The 22733-nt window shown below is 40.2% G+C and overlaps 2 protein-coding genes across 3 annotated transcripts in view; one reads left to right on the forward strand and one right to left on the reverse strand.

Moving 5' to 3' along the window:
• LGR4 (leucine rich repeat containing G protein-coupled receptor 4) overlaps positions 1 to 22733 on the forward strand; it is a 113867-nt gene that overhangs the window by 26479 nt on the left and 64655 nt on the right. The window lies entirely within an intron of this gene.
• LOC111554693 (shugoshin 2) lies at positions 8090 to 12385 on the reverse strand. The gene has a single exon (XM_023230361.2). The coding sequence runs from the start codon at positions 12184 to 12186 to the stop codon at positions 8407 to 8409; it is 3780 nt and encodes a 1259-aa protein (XP_023086129.1). The 5' UTR covers positions 12187 to 12385; the 3' UTR covers positions 8090 to 8406.

Consider the following 22733-nt stretch of genomic DNA (forward strand, 5'->3'; position numbering starts at 1 on the left):
ATATTTTAAAATATTTAAAGACTTAAAATATTTTAAAATATTTAAAGTCTAATGAAAAAATGCACATTAGACAAACATATTGTGAAAGTGTAGTGTCAGCCATGAATACAATAGACATATAGTTCTAGATGCTTTGTCATAGGATGAACCCCAAAATTGGGCTTCAGCCTAGGAGACCACAGGAATTCTTGGCTTTGCACGGGAAGGAATTCAAGAATGAGTGACGAAGTTAAGTGAAAACAAGTTTATTAAGAATGTAAAGGAATAAATTGGCAGAGCAACCCCAAGGGCTGCTGGTCAGCTATTTTTATGGTCATTTCTTTATCATGTGCTAAACAAAGGGTGGATTATTCATGAGTTTTCCAGGAAAGGGGCAGGGAGTTCCCCAGAACTGAGGGTTCCTCCCCCTTTCAGACCATATAGGGTAACTTCTGAACGTTGCCATGACATTTGTAAACTCTCATGGCACTGGTGGGAGGTTCCTTTAGTATATTAATATATTATAATTAGCATATAACGAGCAGTGAGGATGTCCAGAGGACGCTCACGCCACCTTGGTTTTGGCAGGTTTTGGCCAGCTTCTTTATTGCATCCTGTTTTATCAGAGGGGTCTTTACAACCTGTATCTTGTGCAACCACTCCTACTGACCTCCTATCAGCTTCATGCTCAGAATCATTTGTAAACTCTCTCTCTCTCTTTTTTTTTTTTAAATTATACTTTAAGTTCTAGGGTACATGTGTACAACATGTAGGTTTGTTACATATGTATACATGTGTCATGTTGGTGTGCTGCACCCATTAACTTATCGTTTACATTAGGTATATCTCCTAATGCTATCCCTCCTCACTCCTCCTACCCCACGACTGGCCTTAGTGTGTGATGTTCCCACCCTGTGTCCAAGTGTTCTTATTGTTCAATTCCCACCTATGAGTGAGAACATGTGGTGGTTGGTTTTCTGTTCTTGTGATAGTTTGCTCAGAATGATAGTTTCCAGCTTCATCCATGTCCCTACAAAGGACATGAACTCATCCTTTTTTATGGCTGCATAGTATTCCATGGTATATAGATGCCACATTTTCTTAATCCAGTCTGTCACTGATGGGCATTTGGGTTGGTTCCAAGTCTTTACTATTGTGAATAGTGCCGCAATAAACATACGTGTGCATGTGTCTTTATAGTAGCATGATTTATGATCCTTTGGGTGTATACCCAGTAATGGGATGGCTGGGTCAAATGGTATTTCTAGTTCTAGATCCTTGAGGAATCGCCACACTGTCTTCCACAGTGGTTGAACTAGTTTACAGCCCCACCAACAGTGTAAAAGCGTTCCTATTTCTCCACATCCTCTCCAGCACCTGTTGTTTCCTGACTTTTTAATGGTCGCCATTCTAACTGGTGTGAGATGGTATCTCATTGTGGTTTTAATTTGCATTTCTCTGATGGCCAGTGATGATGAGCTTTTTTTCCTGTGTCTGTCGGCTGCATAAATGTCTTCTTTTGAGAAGTGTCTGTTCATATCCTTCGACCACTTTTTGATGGCGTTGTTACATGACTAAAACACCAAAAGCAATGGCAACAAAAGCCAAAATTGATGAATGGGATCTAATTTAACTAAAGAGCTTCTGCACAGCAAAATAAACTACCATCAGAGTGAACAGACAACCTACAGAATGGGAGAAAATTTTTACAATCTACCCATCTGCCAAAGGGCTAGTATCCAGAATCTACAAAAAACTTAAACAAATTTACAAGAAAAAAATCAACCCCATTTGTAAGCTGTCTAAGGGCAGGAATCAATTCTCACTCAGTAACTTTTTAGTTCTTCCCTTGCTTATATTTGTGCCTTGCATGTAACATACTCTTAAATGTTGAATAATTTGAAGGACATAGACAGATTGTCTTTCAATATTCTGTTATATTTTACTGACGACATTTTATTAATTAACTTGCTTAGCCAAAGTTTATACTGTGAATATCAAATGTGTGCTTACTGCACTTTTTTTTGAGACAGGGTCACACTCTGTTGCCCACCCTGGAATACAGTGGCGCCATCTCAGCTCACTGCAACCTTTGCCTCCAGACTCAAGTGATCTACCGGCCTCTGCCTTCAGAGTAGCTGGGACTGCAGGCATACACCACGAGGCTTGAATAATTTTTAAATTTTTCTGTGGAGATGAGGTCTTACTGTCTTGCCTAGCTGGTCTCAAACTCTTTACCTCACACCATCCTTCTACCTCGGCCTCCCAAAATGCTTGGATTACAGGTGTGAGCCACTGAAACCAGCCTCTGCTGTTCTTCTAAGTGTGCTGCTGTATTCATGGGGGGAGGAGGGACAATATAAACTGTTCTTCCTGTTTTAACATTTATGAAGCCCTTCATGTGTACCAGATATGCTAAGAGCTTTATATATGTGAGTTTACTTGATCATCATAATAACCGCTGTGTAAGAGGTATTCTTTATCTCCATTTTAAGCTCAGAAAACTGAAGTACAAAATGTTTAAATACGCATTAGTCAAATATATTGAAAATATATATCCAAGGTCATGATTTATAATCTCTAACCAGAATTTGAACCCACATAGTCTGACTCCAGAGCTTGTGCCCTCCAGTCTCTCACACTGCCCCGCACGTGTCCATAGGTGATAGGGTTTCGTGGAAAAGATAGACATAAACAAATAAAATACAGTATGAGAGTACCCTAAAGGAGGGATGAACAAAGGGCTGTGGGAGCAAAGAGGAGGGGAATTTACTCTGCCTTGGGGATTGGAAGGCTTCACAGCAGAGGTGACATTTGAGCTGGGTCATTTAGTCTTCTGTAGGGCAGCTGCCCGAGTTCTGCCTTGTTTGAAATAAGCACATTTACAAGAGAATAGTGGAGCACATTCCACTTGATGGATTGGATTGACAGATTGAAAGTAACTCCCCAGAATGATGGCTTTGTTAGATATTTGTTCTCTGAGAACCCTACCTGCCACTCCCCTTTGGTGAATTGTGGCAAGAAAGCTGTCACATTAAGCTGTCACTCAGGATACTTGTGAGAGGGGGAGGGAAGAACAAATTATGGGCAGAACTAGGTATTTTCAGAACAGTCTAAAACCCAGAAAGATTATATTTCAGAGCATTTAAAAATGAACACAGCAGCCTTTTTTTAAGTTGTGCAAAAAGAAAATTGAATAATGAAAACTTAATTAGGCTATGGATATTTTTAAAGCTGGACATTCTGATTCTTATCCACCCTAATTATATGAAGCTTTTTAAAGGCCAAGATAGAAAAAGAAATCAATTATAGACCTACACAAAGTTCTTGCAGAGATTGTTTAATTGTAAAAATATCTTTTTTGTGTGTGGTTTTTAAAGGAGTGTTTCAGAAGCAGATTCAATTCCAACTTGTATTACCTTTTGTCTCGGTTGACTAGTTGTTTGCTCTAAGACTATTTCATGTTTTGCTGTTTCTTTCAGTTTGTAGGTGCCAAGCTATTGAAAGGTCTAGAGACTAATCTAGGTCTTTCTAAATTATGGCTGCTTGCAGTTTTATGCCTGGCGAAATGGTTTAACAGCACTTCTTTGAGTTGGCACTCTTCTGCCTGTCTCAGCTTTAACTTTCCCGCCTCCTTCTCAGTAGTCCCTCTTTCACCCTCCACTCCCCAAGCCTGAAATGGAAAGAACTTGCTTTGTTACTGATGATAATATTTAAGCTCTAAAATTTTAACAGTATTTCAGTTGCAAATAAATGGAAATTGTGTATTCTGTTTAATGTGTTTCAGAAAATCCCTGCTATTTTTTTTTCTTTAAATACAAGAAAACAGGCGTGTAATGCCTCATTGAAAAAAGCCTGTAGGGGTGCTTTGTGCAGGTCTTAATTAAGGGCTTTGAAAGACCAAACAAAAGGAAAAAGGAAAATGCTACAGGGTTATTGTTATTCCACCCCATTGGCTCAGCTAGCTGACCATCCATTGGAGCATTTTGTCCATTTTGAAACTGAATGACACTTTTGTTCGTGATTAACAGAGGTGAAAGAAGCCAATTATTGGGCCGTCTTTTTCCATAGAGCAGCTGCTGTTGGATTTAACTGCAGGCAAATATGGCCTTTTACTACCACAAGGATGTTGTGATGACAGTTTATTTTTATAGAACTCTGGCAGAAAACAAAATCTGTCTGACTCCTGTTATGAGTATGCCCTGGAATTTTCATGAAAGGGTCATTTTAATGTTCTAGCTGTCCCAGAGTTCTCCTTAAAAAACAACATATATGTATATAAATACCTATGTACATATTTTTAACAGCTCCTTGTGTATGGATTCAGCCTTAAAGTTATGTAAAGATTTTTTTAATTTGTACGTTTGTAAGCTGCTTCAGCCTTCCCCCATTTCCATTTTAATAAAATCCTCCAAAGATTGTTAAAGTGACCAAGTAATTAGGGGAAAACAGAGTAGTCTTGCTCAAGCTGTTTTGATATACAGGCTACTTAGGTGGGACGACGCATGAGTCTCAGAGACCACCTAACCATTAGTTCAGACTTCTAGCCTCTCTGGTGTTCAGTGGTAGGAATGAGCTTGGGGAGGAATTTCGCATTGTGCAATGGTATTACATGAGCGTGTAATAACAGATGTAGCTGGGAGAGGGGCACATGGTTCAGTTCTCAGGATCCACCCAACTCTGATATGCCCTTAGACAATGGAGTAGGAGATGGGGTTCGGGGACCAGCGATCAGCCAGGATTTCTTTCAGTGAGACTCTAGGCCTTCCATTTTTGAGGCATCCTTGTGCTGTGGATAAAGTGCCCTGTCCAGTGTTTCCTTGGGCAAGTTTCTTAACCTTTCCGAGTCTCAGTTTCATCCTCCAGTTGGAGTTAATAATACCTGTCTCTCAGAATGCTTCTGAGAATTAAATGAGTTGAGCGTGATATATGTCTATCACAGTCCCTGTTATATAGGAAATATTTGATGAATACTAACTTCCTTTATTTCTCTTTTGCTGTGAACAACTCCTTATACCAAAATCTGAAACCAAACTCTGCTTCTTACTCAGTTAGTCTTCTTCCTCTCAGATTTTCAAGTAGCAGAGGATTCAGTTTTCAGGGATAATTTAATGAAAATAAATGGCTTCTCTCTATAGCCCTCTGTTCTTCATTTGTTTAGAACAGAACCAACACAGCTTTGTGTACAATGTGAAGAACATGGAATATTGACTCTTTGTTTGTGATTGATTGTCATAATTCATTTGAGAGTCTTCTCAGGTCTGGTGCTGTTGTGCTCTGTAGTCTTTTGAAAATCACCTGTGTTTTTTTGTTTTCATTGTTGTTGACGACATAGTGGTAACAACATTTAACTCACTACCCCTCAGATGTGTTTTGAAGATGATTATAAGTGGTTTATAAGCCCTCTGTAGATATCATTACATTAAAATGGAAGGATGAGGCCCCTAAAATTGTAAAACAAAACAAAATAAAGTTTTCTGGCAAGGTAGATAACGTAGTTGTGTAGCTGCATGAGACTAAGTTATTAGTTGAACAAGGTGTTTAATAGTGAGGTTCATCTTGTCGCCTATCAGGTTCTTTGGATGGCACTTTCACCCCCACAAAAGAGTGAGTAGTTCTATTTGTAGACCTCCCACAAAAGGTGGTATTGGAGCTGGGTTGCTTGTCTCTTCTTCTCTGGTTTGATTTCCTACTCCTCTTCTTAATCCCAAGCCCTTTCTTGCCCCATTCAGTCTAACCCTCTTCCATGGTTGATACACTTTTCTCCGTCTCAGCCTGTTCACTAGCTCTTCCCTGAGGAACTGCTTCCCCTGCAGACTTTTGGTTAGAGGCTGCTCATCTTCCTACACTGTTAAGAGAATAGCATTGATTCTCACCACTCCTCGTTGCTGCCCATGGGTCACTGGGCTTTCATCTTCACTCACAACCTCTGTTCTGTCTGTGGTCCATGACCTTTAGTTCTGATCCCTCACAAATACTGTCATCTACTGGCTCCTCTGTTGGTCCCCTTTAAAGGAGAATTGGGTGCCAAGTTCATGATCTTATGATTTCTGCCATCCTCTCCCCTGCCTAAGTTCTGTCATTCACCCAACATGAACAATCCTTCCGACACTTTTGCCTCTCATTTCATTTATCTCCATCACATTGGTGAGCCCTGTCTTAACTCTACTTCAGCCTTTTCCTCCCCTGACCACATCTTGGACCTTGTGAACACAGAACTGCTAAAGCACTCTGACTACAACCTCTCTTGCTCTCTTTTTAAGAAAAATTTTAGCTCGGTGTATACAACTTTTTCAGCCTCATTAAACCCTCATGCCCCTTGAACTTTTACTTTCTATCATTCATTTCTTTCTCTGGTTAGATTAAGGTCTACTGTCCATTCCTTTAACCTCAGTGTCGTTAACCCTCTTACCCTGTTTCTTATCAAAGACGTTCAAAGACATTCATTTTTATGTAATGATGAAATCAGTCTTATTTAATCACCCATGCCACTTTTTTTGTGTGTGAAATACTTAGTAGTCCCAAACTAAGTACTTATCACACACAACTTAACTCATCATTTGAGGAGGTAGTTAACTAGTAGAGGCTGACTGCTTAGATGGAATGGTTTGATTGAGAGTGAGGATGGCACTTTGGCAGGAGAAGAGGCTTTCCATTATGGCATGTGTGATCTTGTTCACATCATTGAGCCTCTGGGTTCTAGTCGCCTCACCTGTGCATTGAGGATACTTGGTTACATGATCCCCAGTATTTCTCCAGTTCTATGAATTTCTTATTCTGTTTGTTTAACTGTGTCACTTTAGGTAAGTCAGGGGACTCCTCTGGGCCTCAATTTCCCCATTTGTAAAAGGGGACACTCTCCCAACTCTACCTGCCTTGTAAAGTTGCTGTGGAGTCCAAATAATTTCACGAGCATAAAAGTGCTTTATGAGAGCTGGGCAGTGGTTCCCCATTGTGCCGCCATAATGTGTATTCAGATCACTGGGAGGGCTGTGTAAAATACATTGCTGGGCCCCACCTCTAGGATTTTTGATTCTGTCAACCTGGGTGGGGACCCAGTTACTTGTATTTCTGACAGATTTCCAGGTGATATTGGTGCTGCTAGTTCTGAGAGCACAATTTGAGAACCCCTACTTTAAGGAGTTCTGGATATGTGAGATACTACCTTACCCTTTCAGACAGTTCTATGCGGGTATGTTAACCACACTTCTTAGTCAAAAGTAAAGACAAGCTTCCAGGTCTTTGTGGGAACAAAGTTACAACTTAATTGAAATCCATACTCTTCCTAAGCAGCTTGGACCTACTATTGTCCCACATGTAAGTATGCAAAACTACATTTTGCCAAGAATTAACTTGTGAAAACCATTGAACTTGTATTTAAAGTCAGCTTTACAGTGGTACTGTGCTCTGTAAAACCAGAATCTTTTCCCACAAGATGCATGTAAATAAGAGACCTCAAAAATAGAAAGACTCTGTTTTTCAAAGAATACAAACAGGTGTCGCATAGAAAACTTGAGATGACATGGGGATTATTTTTCTCAGGTTTCACAGACTGCGGTCTCGGGTGGCTTTCAGGATTGGTTTGGAGAAGGGTCCATCTGCTGGGCGGGCAGGTGTATTCCTTCCCATGTGCTCTGTGCCTCTCCACACCCCTCCACTGTGGTCAAGATGCATTGTAGAAATCCTACCTCAAGGCCAGGCGCAGTGACGCACGCCTGTAATCCCAGTACTTTGGGAGGCCAAGGAGGGCAGGTCACCCGAAGTCAGGAGTTCAAGACCATCTTGACCAACATGGTGAAACCACGTCTCTACTAAAAATACAAAAATTAGCTGGCGTGGTGGTGTGTGCCTATAATTTCAGCTACTTGGGAGGCTGAGGTGGGAGAATCGCTTGAACCTGAGAGGCGGAAGTTGCAGTGAGCCGAGATTGCTCCACTGCACTCCAGTCTAAGCAACAGAGCGATACTCTGTCTCAAAAAAAAAAAAAAAAAAAAAAGACATCCGCCTCAAGGAAAACCAGAGAGTGACAATTCATATTTAAAAAATCACTCCCTAGGGTGTCTTTAAGAGTGTCCCAGGTTTTTTTTTTTTTTAACCAATGCAAAGGTATTTAACACATTTTATTTGGTTAAAACGTTAATAGCTATTGTTTGGTTAAAGGCTACTAGGTAAAAAGAAGCTTAAACAAACAGGAAGAAACTGTTATATGATGACCAAAATGACTTAAAAAGCTTAATGTTACAAAATAGCTATTTTATGCACATATACCTATTAATAAATATTAAGAATGGACAAATCAACACTCCGTCAAAGTCCAAAAAAAACAAACTTTTCATCAAGCACTTCATCTTCTTGATACTAGTTATATTTCTGTTTTGATTCCTTATGCTTTGAAAATTCAGAAAAACCAGAATCCATACATTCACTTCATCTTCTCATCTTGTCTCTGAGGCTTGGCTCTTTAAAATGGAAAGGAGTACACCTTCTTCTTCTGCTTGTCCGTTCTGAAGGTAGATCTTCTGACTTATTTTCAGATTCAGCAGTGTTATTTGAAACAAAACTGGTATTTGTCAAGTCCTGTAATGGTCTATCGCCTATTCCTGACTTTTGGGTTCTCCGGTTGACTTTAAATTTCATCTCGTTCATTTTCTCATCCTCATCATCACTTACTTGAAAGGCTGGTGAGCACTCCAAGGCAAAATTTTCTTTTATTATCACATTTTTACTAGAAGAAATGCTCAAAGGTACTAAACCTTCACGAACACTGTGAAAGGAAGAATCTTGTATGTTGGGTGAATATATCTCAGGCAAAGATTTAAATGCCTTTGTGTAAAAGTCTAGCTTATTTTTGACCATTTTCTCATTCTCCAAATTGTTTTCCTTATCAGCTTGTTCAGATGCAGTAGACTTTCCCTGAATGCTGTCAAGTATTCTTTCCATGACTTCATGGCTCTCTGGAGAAGGATCTATGGAGGTCTTCCTTTTCTTTGACTTAGATGTCACTTTATTTACCTTTTTAACCTGACATTCTCCTTCTTTTATTCCTTCCACAAAAGGGGTATCTCCTTTTTTATTCAAAGTGGTAGTGCTTTGCTTCTGAGTCTTACATAGTTCAACCGGGTTTCCTGGATCAGAATCTGCTTCACTAGTAATATGTTTTAAATCAGATTCTAAGGAGATAGATGTCTGTGAAGATTCTGTTAACTGTGAAGCAAGTTTGTTCTTACCTTTTGTCAAAATGTTCTTTGCCTTGCATGATGATTCTTTCCTACACTTTTTAACTACTTTGTAGGAATCTGAAATTTGATCACAACTTTCCTTTTCATTACTGTTGATTTCCATATAGTGTTCATTGATAATGTCTTGGCATTCAGGTTTTTGTTTAGATTTATTTCCTTTAAAATCAAGATCTTTTGTATAGCTTTCTTGGACATGTACATCTTTATCATTATCCTCATATATCTGGTTCATTTCAGAAATTATTTCTGTGTTCCAATTCACTTTATTCCTGAGCTTCTTATTTATTTTTGATTCATTTTGCTCAGCAGATTTCCTATCAGTAACATACTTTTTCAAATCCAGTATACTCTGGGTGTCATAATCACATAAATTTCCATTATCTTTGATGGGAAGATCAACTGTTTGAAATTCATTTGTGACTTGTAGACTTTCAGAAATTGTTTCTTTATCCTTTGGGGTTAGAGAAAAGAAGTTATCTTTTTCTAGGTCATGTATACCTTTGTCATCATTCTCATATATTTGATTGGTTTCAGGAATTTCCGACTTTTGAGATACATTTAGTCGAAGCTTCTTACCTATTTTTGAATCATTTTGACAAGCAGGTTGCCTATCATGGACATGTTTCACCCCCAAAACATTTTGAATCTCAGAATCATACAGGTTTCCACTATCTTCGGTAGAAACAGTAGGTGTTTCAAACTCACTTGGGTCTTCTAAGTTTCCAGGGATGATTTCCTTATCTTTTTGAGTGAAAAAGAGTGAGTGACTTTTAACTGTGTATTCTATACTTTTGTCATTATCTAAATGATTCACTTCAGAAATTATTTCTGTCTTCCGATTTACTTTCTGCCGAAGCTTCTTATTAACTTTTGATTCATTTTGCTGAACGGGGTACATATTGCTGATCTGCTTTTGCAAACCCAACACATTCTGGGTCCTATAGTCACATCGATTTTCATTATCTCCAGTAGAAAGAGCTGGGATTTGAAGCTCTTTGGAAACTTCTATGTTTTCAGAGACAGGTTCTTTATCCTCTTGGGTTTCGAAAAAAAAATTATCTTTTTTTAGGCCATGCACCACATCTTTATCATTATCCTCATACATGTGGTTCATTCCAGAAATTATTTCTGTCTTCCGGTTTACTTTCTTTCTAAGCTTATTAATGTTTAAGTCATTTTGCTCAGAAGGTTGAATATCAGTGACATACGTTTTCAGATCCAATATATTGTGGGTCCCATAATCACACAAATTTCCATTATCTTTGGTGGAAAGACTGACTGTTTGAAATTCATTTGTGACATCTAGGTTTTCATAAATGGTTACTTTATCCTTTTGGTTTGGGAGTAAGTTATTTTTTTCTAATTTGTGAATCACAAATGTCTGTCTAGAAGCTTTCCTTTTATTACAAGTTAGGGAATTCTGACCCTTATCAAGTTTACTCTCCTGGTGAAATTTATCTGAACTTTGGGATAAAGAGTATGTTTCCTCTTGCTCATTTGTTATTCTTTTCTTCTTTTTATTACACTGTATGTTTTCTCTGTCACCTTGTTCAAAGCCAGTTTGAAGGGTCATTTTCTTCAGTTCATTCACCTGAGCCAACTGTTCATTATTGAAAATAAAACCAGGATCTTCAGCATCCCTTTTGCCATCCAGGACATCAGATCTTTCTGGCCTGTTTTCAATCTTTTCCCCGATATCCACATCTAAACTATTTTTAAACTGTCTCTTTGATCTTTCTCTCTTTTTTTCAGAGCTTGAATCTTTCACTTTTCTGAAAGTTTTCATTCCATGTTCATTTGTTTTTTTATTACTTTTCTTTTTAATGCCTGTTGAAACTGTGACAATTTTGCTGACTTCACTAGCAGTTAAATCCATGTCAGCATCATACACAGTTTTCTGCAATTGAAAGTCATCATTATCCTCAACTTGATTCATGCACTCTGCATTAGGTTCTCTGGCAGACTCAGAAGATAAGCCAGGAAGATCCTGTTTATTTCTTTGCATTTCAGTATTTGTTTCATTAGTATGACCATTTATCTCATCATTGCAATTTAATTCTGGACTTAAAATGTGTTGTTGATCTAAAACTGTTGCACAGGGAGTGTCTGAAGAAAGATTATTTGATTCCCAAGATGACCCACGCTTCTTCCTTTCAGTCACATTACTAGGAGATGGTTTCTCCCACCTGTGGCCAATAGATTGGGCGTTTCTCATCTCACTCGTTAGAGAACTCGTAGAACTTTGGTCTGAGTGGGAATGGCTTTCTCTGGGAGGTACATCAACTATAGAAGAAATATGTTCTGAATCATCTAAACCATATACATTTTGATTATTTTCTTTAAGAAATAACACTTCCAAATTATCCTGAGTTGATAAAGGTTGTGTTGTTGATCCTGAAGAGGGAATATCAGGTAACGTCTTTGATTTAACATTGTTGTCACACTGCATTTTCTCTTTGTCATCATCTTCATCATCATTTGAAGGTAATGGAACCCTTGCAAATGGAAGACGCATCAACTTGCACTGTTTACTAATTCGTTTCTTCTTGCTAGCTGACAGTAGAAAGGAACTCTGATGGAACTCAGAAAGACTGCTCATTTCAATTGCAGTTATCAAGTTATTGTTCATGAGAGCTTCTATGTCTATAAGCTTCTTATTCAAGTTATTCAGCTTTAGGCGAAGAAATGTATTCTCAAAATTCAGTTTTTCTACTTCTTTTTGCAATAGCATCTTTTCAGTTGTAATTCTTCGAGAATTCTCTTTTTCTCTACTAAGAGCCTGAGCTAATGCCCTGTTGTTGTGCTTTAAAGATATTTTGAAAATAGAAGAATTATTTAGAATTTTTGTTTTTATTTTTGAAGCAAGAGAAACATTCAACTTAGCAGTCTTTGAAATTCTTTTGTCTTTCACATGTCTCTTAATTCCTGAGGTAAAAAGTGAGCCAGTTTCCATCACTGGGCACGCCATCACTGTATATCAGGTAGCTCAAGTTCCAAGTTCCAAGTTCTCCCCAGTCTTCCATCACCTCTTCGCCTTCAGCCAGCCTCTCCAAAGGAGAGGGCTCCTTCGAGAACTTTGGCACGCAGTCCCTAACATTCATTCCGCAGACACATACTGAGCGCTCACAATGCCCTAGAAACTGTTCAAGAGAGTAGAGCAGTCCCAGAGACAGAAATTTCTTCCCTTAAGTAGCTGACCTAACTGGTGGCTCTCCCTGCTCGCCCTGCCGGACGCTCAAATCTCAGAAACAAGAGGCAGCGACTCAAAGCCAAAACAGGACTCCGTCAACGAACCCCTCGGAGCCGGAGAGGGGCGCCGTCCCGGATCCCGAAGGACAGAGGGCGGAAGACCCCCAGTTTTTAAAGTATTGGCTCACTACCTGCTTCATAAAATGGCCAGGGTACAGGGAGGGAAGTGGAGCAGACAGAGGTAAACAGAAGAAAACTTCTACTATTGAGAGCATTGCTGAGTAAAAATACACCCAAGGGAATGTAAAATGGCATAGCTTCTGTGGAAAACAGTGTGGTGGTTCCTCAAAAAATTAAAATAGAGTTGCCATATGGCCCAGCATTTTCACTCCTGGGTATATGTATTCCCCCCAAATTGAAAGCAGGATTTTAAAAGAAATATTTGCACACCTGTGCTCATAGCAGCATTATTCACAGTAGTCAAAATGTAGAAGCACCCCATGTGTCCATTGATGGGTAATTGGATGAACAAAATATGGCATATACACACATACAATAGAATATCATTTAGCCTTAAAAAGGAAGGCAATCCATCCTGATACATGCTACAAAATGGATGAACTTTGAAGACATGCTAAGTGAAAGAAGCCAGTCACAAAAGGAGAAACACTGTATAATTCCCATTCATATAGGTACTTAGAGTAGTCAAATTCATAGAGACAGAAAGTAGCATGGTGGATGCCAAGGGCTAGGGGGAGTGGGGAATAGGGAGTTACTGATTAATGGGTAGAGTTTCAGTTTTGCAAGATGACAAAAGTTCTGTGTGGATGGATGGTAGTGATGGATGCTACTGAACTGTACATTTAAAATAGTAAATCTCTATTTACCATCATGACATCTCCATTATGAAAATGTCAATGTTCTTATACATCAGGGTTTTTTAACCTTGGTATTGACATTTTGTGCTGGGTAATTCTTGTTGTAGGGTCCAGTATTAGCATGGGTTTTCCAGAGAAATAGGACCAGTGGAATATATATAGGATATATATATATATATGTTTACTGAGATTGATTAAAAGGAATTGGCTCAGGTGGTTATTGGAGGTGTAGTTCCAGTCCACGACTGAAGGCCTGGGACCCAGGAGAGCTGATGGGATAAGTTTCAGTTAGAATCTGAAGGCCCGAGAGCCAAGAGAGTTAATGATGTAAGTTCTAGTTCGAGTATGAGTCAGAAGGCCAATGTCTCAGCTCAAAGACAGTTAGGCAGAGAGAGCAAATTCTCCTTTACTTTACGTTTTAATTGTTTTCTAACCTTCAACAGATTGGATGAGGCCCACCCATATTAAGGAGTGCAATCTGGTTTACTCAGTTTACTGATTAAAATGATAATCTCATCCAGAAACACCCTTACATATATACCAAGAATAATGTTTAACCAAATATGTGGGAACTCCGTGGCTTAGTAAGTTGACACATAAAATTAACCATCACAGGGCCTGTCCTGTGCATTGTAGGAGACTTAACACCATCCCTGGCCCCTACTCATTAGATACCAGTAACCTCCCAGCTTCTGCCTGCCAAGTGGTGGCAACCAAAAATATCCTCAGACATTGCCAAATGTCTCCAATGCCAAATCACCGCTGGTTAAGAACTATTGCTAAACATTCTTCAGAAGAGTATAAATGTCTTAGGTAAGGAAAATAGATATTCATTCTAGACTTGCATTTGTTTTGCCATCCCTTGCAATTTTTAGATTCTGATATTTTTATATAATACACGCTAGTTATCAGGTTGTATTGGGAGAAATGTGGGAAATGCACAAACCAAAATTTGGGTCTTGATTCTGGTTGTGTGGCTTTGAAAAAAGAAATGGCCTTTGATTTACTCGTCAGTACAAGTTCCAACGGTGGGGGTGTGAATGACTTGAACTAGGTCATCTCTATGGTTTCTTTCTCTCTTTTTTTTCCTGGGGCAGGCAGAGAGTCTTGCTGTGTTGCTCAGGCTGGAGTGCAGTGGAGCAATCATAGCTCACTGCAATCTCAACCTCCCAAGCTCAAGTGGTCCTTCCATTTCAGCCCCTTCACCCCTGTCTTGAGTATCTGGGACTACAGGGGCACGCCACCCCTCCCAGCTGTATTTTTAATCTTTTTTTTGTAGAGACAGAATCTCACTGTGTTATCCAGGCTGATTTCAAACTCCTGGACTCAGGAGCTCCTCCTGCCTGGACCTCCCAAAGTGCTGGAATTATAAGCTTGAGCCATTGTCCCTACCTTTATGGTTTCTTTTAGCATAAACACACACGCACACACCACCAGCCCTTTAAAAGAGATTCAAGTAAAAATCCATAAAGACTTTAGAAATAGGACCACTTTCTTTTCATGCCTAGCATTACAAGGATTTGAAGGACGGATCTAGTCCCTGTTCTTGCAGGAAATACCTGACCGGGTGACATGCAATAAAAATAGCCACTCCTTCTCAATTTTAACTCGCTATTTATTTTGAAAGCACTTGATAAAAAGTGCATTTTATGGAAGTATGTTGGTTTTAATGATTGCTTCTAGGTAGCACTTTGAAACTTTTCTCAACACTAGAAAATAGTAGCATGTCTTTGGTCTGTTCAACATACATGGATAATTATAATTTCTTTTCAAAATAGCAATTTATAAAAAAAAAAAGGCCAAAACAGTAGGGTTCCTTGACTATTTTTAGGGAAGAAATTACTAAGATGCAAAATAAGTTTTAAAATATAAACAAGTGTGTGTATATTTGGACTAACTTACATGTTTACGTTGGTTGTCCTGACTCAGCCACATAAGTGGCAGTTTGCATTCCGGGCCAAGCTTTTTAGCCTGCTGGCCCCCAAATTTAAGACCCATCCCAACTTTTTTGGCTCATGTTTCTATCTAAATATTGGGTGGAAACAGCAGAAGAACCAAAGTAAAATGGAAGGGGGGATTATTTGAAATTAAAACTAGTTAGTAACCAAGCAGGCAGATATGTGCCAGATTTCTTAGGACCATTCCTACCCCCTCAAATCCCTCCATCTCCCTTCACCCCTTCCTATTCTCACGATGCAATGCAAAGACTGGTATAGCTAAGGGCCTATCTATCAAACAGATTCAGGATTTGCAAGCATAAGACATGTAGGGTTAGAGTTACCTGTAGCTGTGTGATAGGTGCGTGATAACATTATGAACAAACCCTTGATGACTGAGTGGTCCAATAGCTGTTTTTATTGCCATGTTGTAAGCTATAATGACAAAAATTGTAGGGCTTGTAGAAAATATCTTTACTGCTGTCATGATTTATTTTCCTGGGGTTTTGTTCTTTTTCCTCTCCATATACATGATAAATATGGTGAAAACACTATTACATATATATATTTTAGTTATATAAGTGTTGTCTTCACTTTTCACCAAACCAAGTGAAACATCCATCCTTATAATTTATTCATCCAGGATAAATTTCCTGGATAAATAAGTAGTTTTAGAACATTTCTTAAAATCATTTGTTAGTGCCTGACTGTCCCCTTCCTTCCTTCCTTCCTTCCTTCCTTCCCTCCCTCCCTCCCTCCCTCCCTCCCTTTCCCTCCTCTCCCCTCCCCCCCTTTCTTTCTTAGCATTATGGTGTAGTGATTAGGGAGACAGGATTTTGAAGATGGTCTGGGTATTCAGATCCTGGCTTGACATCATTGTGAGGTAACTTTAAAAAGTTCCATTTGGCTGGGCACGGTGGCTCACACCTGTAATCCCAGCACTTTGGAAGGCCGAGGTGGGCGAATCACGAGGTCAGGAGATCGAGACCATCCTGGCTAACATGGTGAAACCCCGTCTCTACTAAAAATACAAAAAGTTAGCCGGGCTTGGTGGCAGGCGCCTGTAGTCCCAGCTACTCAGGAGGCTGAGGCAGGAGAATGGCGTGAACTCAGGAGGTGGAGCTTGCAGTGAGCTGAGATCCGGCCACTGCACTCCAGCCTGGGGACTCCGTCTCAAAAAAAAAAAAAAAAAAAAAGGAGTTGATGAACAGAAGAGGCACTTGGTCAAATAAGTGTTATCTAGAAAGGATAATACCATTATTAGAATTTGATCATTTAAGAGACTCTGTCTAGTAGCATTGTTATCTCTGAGTTTTTTTGTTGTTGTTTGTTTTTTGAGACAGAGTCTCACTCTGTTGCCCAGGCTCGAGTGTAGTGGCACAATCTCAGCTCACTGCAGCGTCTGCCTCCTGGGTTCAAGCTATTCTCCTTCCTCAGCCTCCCAAGTAACTGGGATTACAGGCATACATCACCATGCCCACCTAATTTGTGTTTTTAGTAGACGTGGGGTTTCACCATATTGGCCAGGCTGGTCTTGAACTCCTGATCTCAAGGGATCTCCCGCCTTGGCCTCCCAAAGTGCTGGGATTACAGGCATGAGCCATCGCATCTGGCCGAGTTTTAATGTATAAGTAGCTCATCAGGAAGGCCATCTGGTGTAGTGATATGGATTTCCAGCTACCTGTTTGACAAATTGCATGGCAAAATATGAAAACCAGGGGTATTGTCGTGATTTTTAAGTGAATCTATGCTTATTCTATTTAATTTCCTATTAAATAGAATAAGAATTTAAAGGGCCATCTTTTTATTCTAAGATCATACCCTTTGACTCTTTAGATTGATAGAGTTGTTTTATAAATGTGCTTACAAGTCAAGTCAAAATAAAAAGTTGACAGCCTTGAATTGGTCTCTCCAGTTGTGTGGTATTTCAGGGGGTGTGGGTAGGCATTGTATTGATTTAAGGTGCCAGAACTCCAGGAGTCACATTAATGGTAGGAAGCTTTTCTCCAGTGTCCTTGACAGATTGTCTTTAGCCACTGCCTCTAGTATCTCTGGCAAGGCAGGGGCTTCTCTTACTGAACAGCTCAAGACATTAACAGTAATCTTTTTTGTTATATTTTGTAACAATTAGCTTCCCAGTTCAGTATAGTGGACAGACCATGGGCCTCTCCTTCACCAAAAATTATTTTACTTTGGGTATGTAAGACCAGAGTTGTGAATATTAAAAGGGGAAATGAGATGGAAACACTAAGCTATATTAAACATTTTGGAATTACTAGTTCCTTTCTTCCTTCCCTTCCCATCAAAAGCATCTATTGATTGTACTTAATTCATGCATCTAGAGCAATGGAGATATTCTTCTCTTATTTACATGAGAGCTCTTCAAGTTTCTTCCTCAATCTTATCTTCTCCAGACTAAATAGCCTCTCTTTTCAGTGGCTGCCCTCGTCAGGTTCCAGATCCCTCACTGTCCTAGCCTTCAGTTTTGGAGGCTGAATACGTGAAGTTTCTATGTTTGGTTCATGAATTCTGCATGAGCATCTAGTATATGTAGAATAGTAATAAAAATGCCTTAAGTTCCCAGAAGACTCTGTAGTTTTTTTTTTTTTTTGAGACGGAGTCTCGCTCTTTCTCCCAGGCTGGACTGCAGTGGCTGGATCTCAGCTCACTGCAAGCTCCGCCTCCCGGGTTTACACCATTCTCCTGCCTCAGCCTCCCAAGTAGCTGGGACTACAGGCGCCCACCACCTCGCCTGGCTAATTTTTTTGTATTTTTTAGTAGAGACGGGGTTTCACCGTGTTAGCCAGGATGGTCTCGATCTCCTGACCTCGTGATCCGCCCGTCTCGGCCTCCCAAAGTGCTGGGATTACAGGCTTGAGCCACCGCGCCCGGCCAGACTCTGTAGTTTTAACGGTGCTTTCCAATCTTCCCAGCCCTGTGGTAGGGGAGATATTTTCCCTTTTGACTGTGAGGAACCTGAGAGCCTTTCTAAGAACAAACAGACATCATTTAATTTTAGAGTTGGGAAGGCTTTGCATGCCATGCCGACCTCACATCTCAGAAGAGAAACTAGAAGATCGGAAGAGTTAAGGGACTTGCTTCAGGTCACATGGCCAAAGTTTGGCTGTGGCCCATGGGAATCGGACTCCATTTTTAAGTCCCATTTTAACCCAGAAATTGAACCACCGCACTGTGCTGCCTCTGTGTTGTGCAAAGGATGAGAGAAGCATAAGGCAAATAACAGGCTCCTTAGTGCAAAGAACTTGCACAGGAATAGAGTGAATTATTTGTTTTGACTTTCTGTTTAGTTCATTAAAAAAATTCCAGCAGCTTACGTGATGATAGGGTACAAACTATAGGAGAAACGTTCACATTGAGTGAGATTGTTCATGGAGGATAGTTTAGAGCACACTCTGAAGAACATTAGGCTGTGGGAGAAAAGAATAGAAGAGTGGGCTTGGCGTGGTGGCCCATGCCTGTAATCCCAGCACTTTGGGAGGCTGAGGTAGGCAGATCACGAGGTCAGGAGATGGAGACCATCCTGGCTAATATGGTGAAACCCCATCTCTACTAAAAAAAAAAAAAATTAGCTGGGCGTGGTGGTGGGCGCCTGTGGTCCCAGCTACTCGGGAGGCTGAGGCAAGAGAATGGCATGAACCTGGGAGGTGGAGCTTGCAGTGAGCCGAGATGGCACCACTGCACTCCAGCCTGGGCGACAGAGCAAGACTCTGTCTCAAAAAAAAAAAAAAGAATAGAAGAGTGTTCTCTGTGAGTGATCTAGGGTAGTGTTCCTTAACATTCCTGTGCTGAGGTGCCAGTTTTGTTTTGTTTTGTTTTTAATTTCCAGTCTAATATGGTTCATATTTTTATAAAATATAAAGATTAATTTTCAGGAAAATAAAATGGAACAAAGAAAGCCTACATAATACAAACCCAAAGTTCTTATTGTTGATTCAAAGTCATAAAATTTGTCCTGTTGCCATGATGTAAACTCTCAGTAGCTCTGCTTGTCTCATTGTGGAATGTTAACAGTTTGCAGACTACTCAGGTTTTGAGTAGCATTGGTGTAGTGGGAACAAAAGTGGGAAGAAACCAGCTGTTGTGGTGCGGAGGATATAGGGGTAAGGAGATCTAGGGGAAGAGGACCTAGCCAGAGCGGAAGAGTATAGGTGAAGCATGCAAAGGAAAAGGTTAAGGCAGTGTAACTGATGGAGAATCTCAATTTCTTCCAGTGGGTGGAGAGGAATTTAAATTTGCCTCTAGAAGCGCAATGGGGGGCCTCTATAAGATCTTAGGCTTGTCAGAGCTATGCTTTAGACACTCTTGAGTGTTCCTAGTAATTCTAAGATATTTACTGCTGTCTGTAAGTTCTATGTATATCCAGAACTTCTTTGTTATATGTCAATTGTTCTTCCATGATTTCTTTTCTCTTAATTTTCCTCTGTTATTTGAAGGGCAGAAATAGGCTGCTATTTCTGTCTTCCTCTTTGAATTTTGCCATTGGGTCTTCTCTGGGACAAGCACTTTGTAGGTCAGCCAGTCTCCTGTACTCCTTATCCTGTGGCTTGACCACCTCTGGGCAATTTCATTCAACTGCAGTCATCTTCCAGGAAATGTCTAATTTGTTAAACAAATAACTTGTTTTATTTCTGAGCATTTTGAAAGCAAGGTCAAAGGTGGTGGCTGGCGAGAGAAGGTGTTCAAGTGGAAAAGGCTACTAGAGTACAGTAGGAAACTGTGGGAAGGAGGATTTAGGGAATTATAAAGACTAGCTCATCTTAAGTAGGGTTAGTGCTCCTGGTATGTGGAATGCCTTTTTATTCCTTGCCTAGGAGTGAGTGGCAATGCTCTGCTATATAGATCAGTATTTCAGTCCTGAACCATCAGGGCCAAGAATTTGCCATCCTACTAGGGATAATAACCAGCAGGATGTGACATATTACAGTCAGTGTGCATAGAGTACTTTCCTTATATCAGCATGATCCAAACACTTTACATGATGAATTACTTTATTCTCACAGCAACCTTGTGAGGTGGATGCCATGATTCATTATTTATAGATGAGGAAGCTAAAGCACAGAATTTAATCCATCTGTTGAATATCACACAGCTAATACATGGTAGAACTTGGATTTGAACTCAGGCAGCCTTGCTGAAAGTCATGTTCTGCTTCTTGAGACTGAAATAATATTGTATGGATATAGTACTCTTGAAGATTGGTCATCTTGCATGGATTAGTAAGTTCTTTGGATGGACAATCCTTTTGTCCTGAGCACCAAGAAATATGGACGAAAAATATAGTGACCCAAGAGTCGTGGAAGAAGAAAAACAGAAGGAAGAGCAAACCCAGGCTAGGCAGTGTCTTTGGGGGATGATGAAAAACAACACCATTTAAACGTCCATGGTGTTTACATAGCTTTAGTTTAGTAACACAAATATTGGTTATGGAATAGGATATCTCCTCCTCGTGAATGTTTATGGTATGTTAGGTGTTGGGCTAGGGGTTAGAAAATTGGTGGCGAACAAGGCAGACTAGATCTTTGTCCTCATAAATGTTCTTTTCTACTAGGGAAGACCATGAACACATAAGGGGCCACTGTAATATACCGCAGTGGTTCTCACATGTGAACGTGCATCAAAATCACGTGGAAAGTTTGTTAATACCCCTAGAGTGTTTGATTAGTTGGTCTGGAGAGGGCACAAGAAAGTGCCTTTCTATCAAATTCTCATTCCCAGGTGACATAGGACCACTTTCTGAGAACCTGTAGCTCAGTGGTTAATGCTGAAGAAAGTTTGTTTTCTAATAAAGTAAAAGGAAAGAAGATAAATCCAATGATAACTAGACAGAGGAAATAAACTGGTTGGTAATATAGAGTTAACTGGTGGCCATTTTAGGGGGGCTAAGGAGAGACTGTGAAGGGGTGACATTTGAGATAAAACCAGGACGTAAGAAGGAGGTGCTATGGGAAGAGCTAGGGAAGAGTAGACCAGGCAGAGAACAAGTGCAAAGGTGGAAGAAGGAGAGGTTTGCGTTCTTGTGGGAGTTGGGGGAGCTGGGAGTGGGGTGAGGATGATTTGAGATGATGTTGGGGAGGATGCAGGAGCAAGTTCGGGTAGGGCCTTGATATAGAACAAAGAGAGGGCTAAGCACTGGATTGGCATGATTTGTCTTCTCGTTTTAAAAAGATTGCTTTGACTGCCATGTGTAGGTTGAATTCAGAGGGGCAAGCATGGAAAGAGGGAGACCAGACAGAAGGCTACTGTCGTGGTCCTGGGAGAGATGGTGATGGCTTGGATTGAGGCAAGGGGTCGAGGGGTGGAGAAACAAGATAGAAGTGAGCTGGAGGAATGCACTGTTTTTGTTTCTACTGGCTTATCACCGCCTGGGGATGTTCATAATGGAGGCCCGTGAAAAGTTTAAATTATATTTCCTATGTGCTGTTTTAGAAAGCAGAGAAGCACAAATAACACATTAGAAAAATAGTCATTATCAAGTTATTTAAGTGTCTGTGCCTCCACCTCCTCCATTCCCCTGAAGGTAAACCTTAGCTATCTGGAAAGCTTGGCTGTCCAGGGCAACTTGTTCCCTGAGATCTCTGATTTAGCCCTATTAACATGGAGTATAATCTGTGTGTGTGTCATTGCTTAATTGTTGGCATGTAGTGACTCAACTGGTAATTTAAATTAAAAGACTGCATATAAGCATACTATTGTTCTTCTTGGATCTCGATGGAGCTTTGATTGGCACTTAAGTGATGGCGTCTTTGAATTAATTACTATAGCTGGGGAAGAGCTGGGAAAACACACAGGAAAAAAATACATAGTTGTGATGTAGGAGTGAGAGGAGTACATTCAATGTGAGAGTGAGCCTAGAATGAACCATACTGGAGTCAGAGAATAAAGGAATAGATGCCAAGTACTCGCAGATGTCTGGGGCCCCGTCTACACCACTGCACCCTGCTGAGGTGTGGTCAGGAGGTAGCCCTACCTGCTCACTGATGGGGGAACTTCCCCCTGCCCTGCAGGGCTGCAGGGGGAACAGTCACATGGAGGTCCCCCCTCTTCCTGTCTCTCAGGATCCCAGCCCAGGAAGATCCACCTCAGGCAGTCTCTTTCTCACATGTTTACACACATCCTCTTCAAACCTTGTGTTTCTTTTCCTTTGCTCTTTTAAATCTTGCCCAGTCACCTCAGGAAATTCGCTCCTTTTCTTTGTTCTACTCCAAAGCCAAAATAAGGGAAAAAAATTTTTAGTCATGGTTAATATGTGTGAGATTCATGCTATGATAAACATATTGACAAATGATCTAATTACTAAATCCTGTGGCTCCTCTATTTACAGATTCCTTTGCAACCTTGGACAGCAGAACACTTTCTGTCCTGGAAGCTTTTCTTTTAGGTTCCTCCTCCGTTTCCTCATCACTCCTGCTTCCCATCTCCCCACCTCCCCTTCCTGTTTCTATTCCTTTTTTTTTTTTTTTTTTTTTTTTTTTTTTTTTTTTTTTTTCTGT

Source organism: Piliocolobus tephrosceles, chromosome 13, assembly GCF_002776525.5.
Source record: "Piliocolobus tephrosceles isolate RC106 chromosome 13, ASM277652v3, whole genome shotgun sequence".
Lineage (NCBI taxonomy): Eukaryota > Metazoa > Chordata > Mammalia > Primates > Cercopithecidae > Piliocolobus > Piliocolobus tephrosceles.

Excerpts from the sequence above, each read along its gene's own strand:
- LOC111554693 (XM_023230361.2), bottom strand. The coding sequence starts at position 12,186 with ATGGCGTGCCCAGTGATGGAAACTGGCTCACTTTTTACCTCAGGAATT.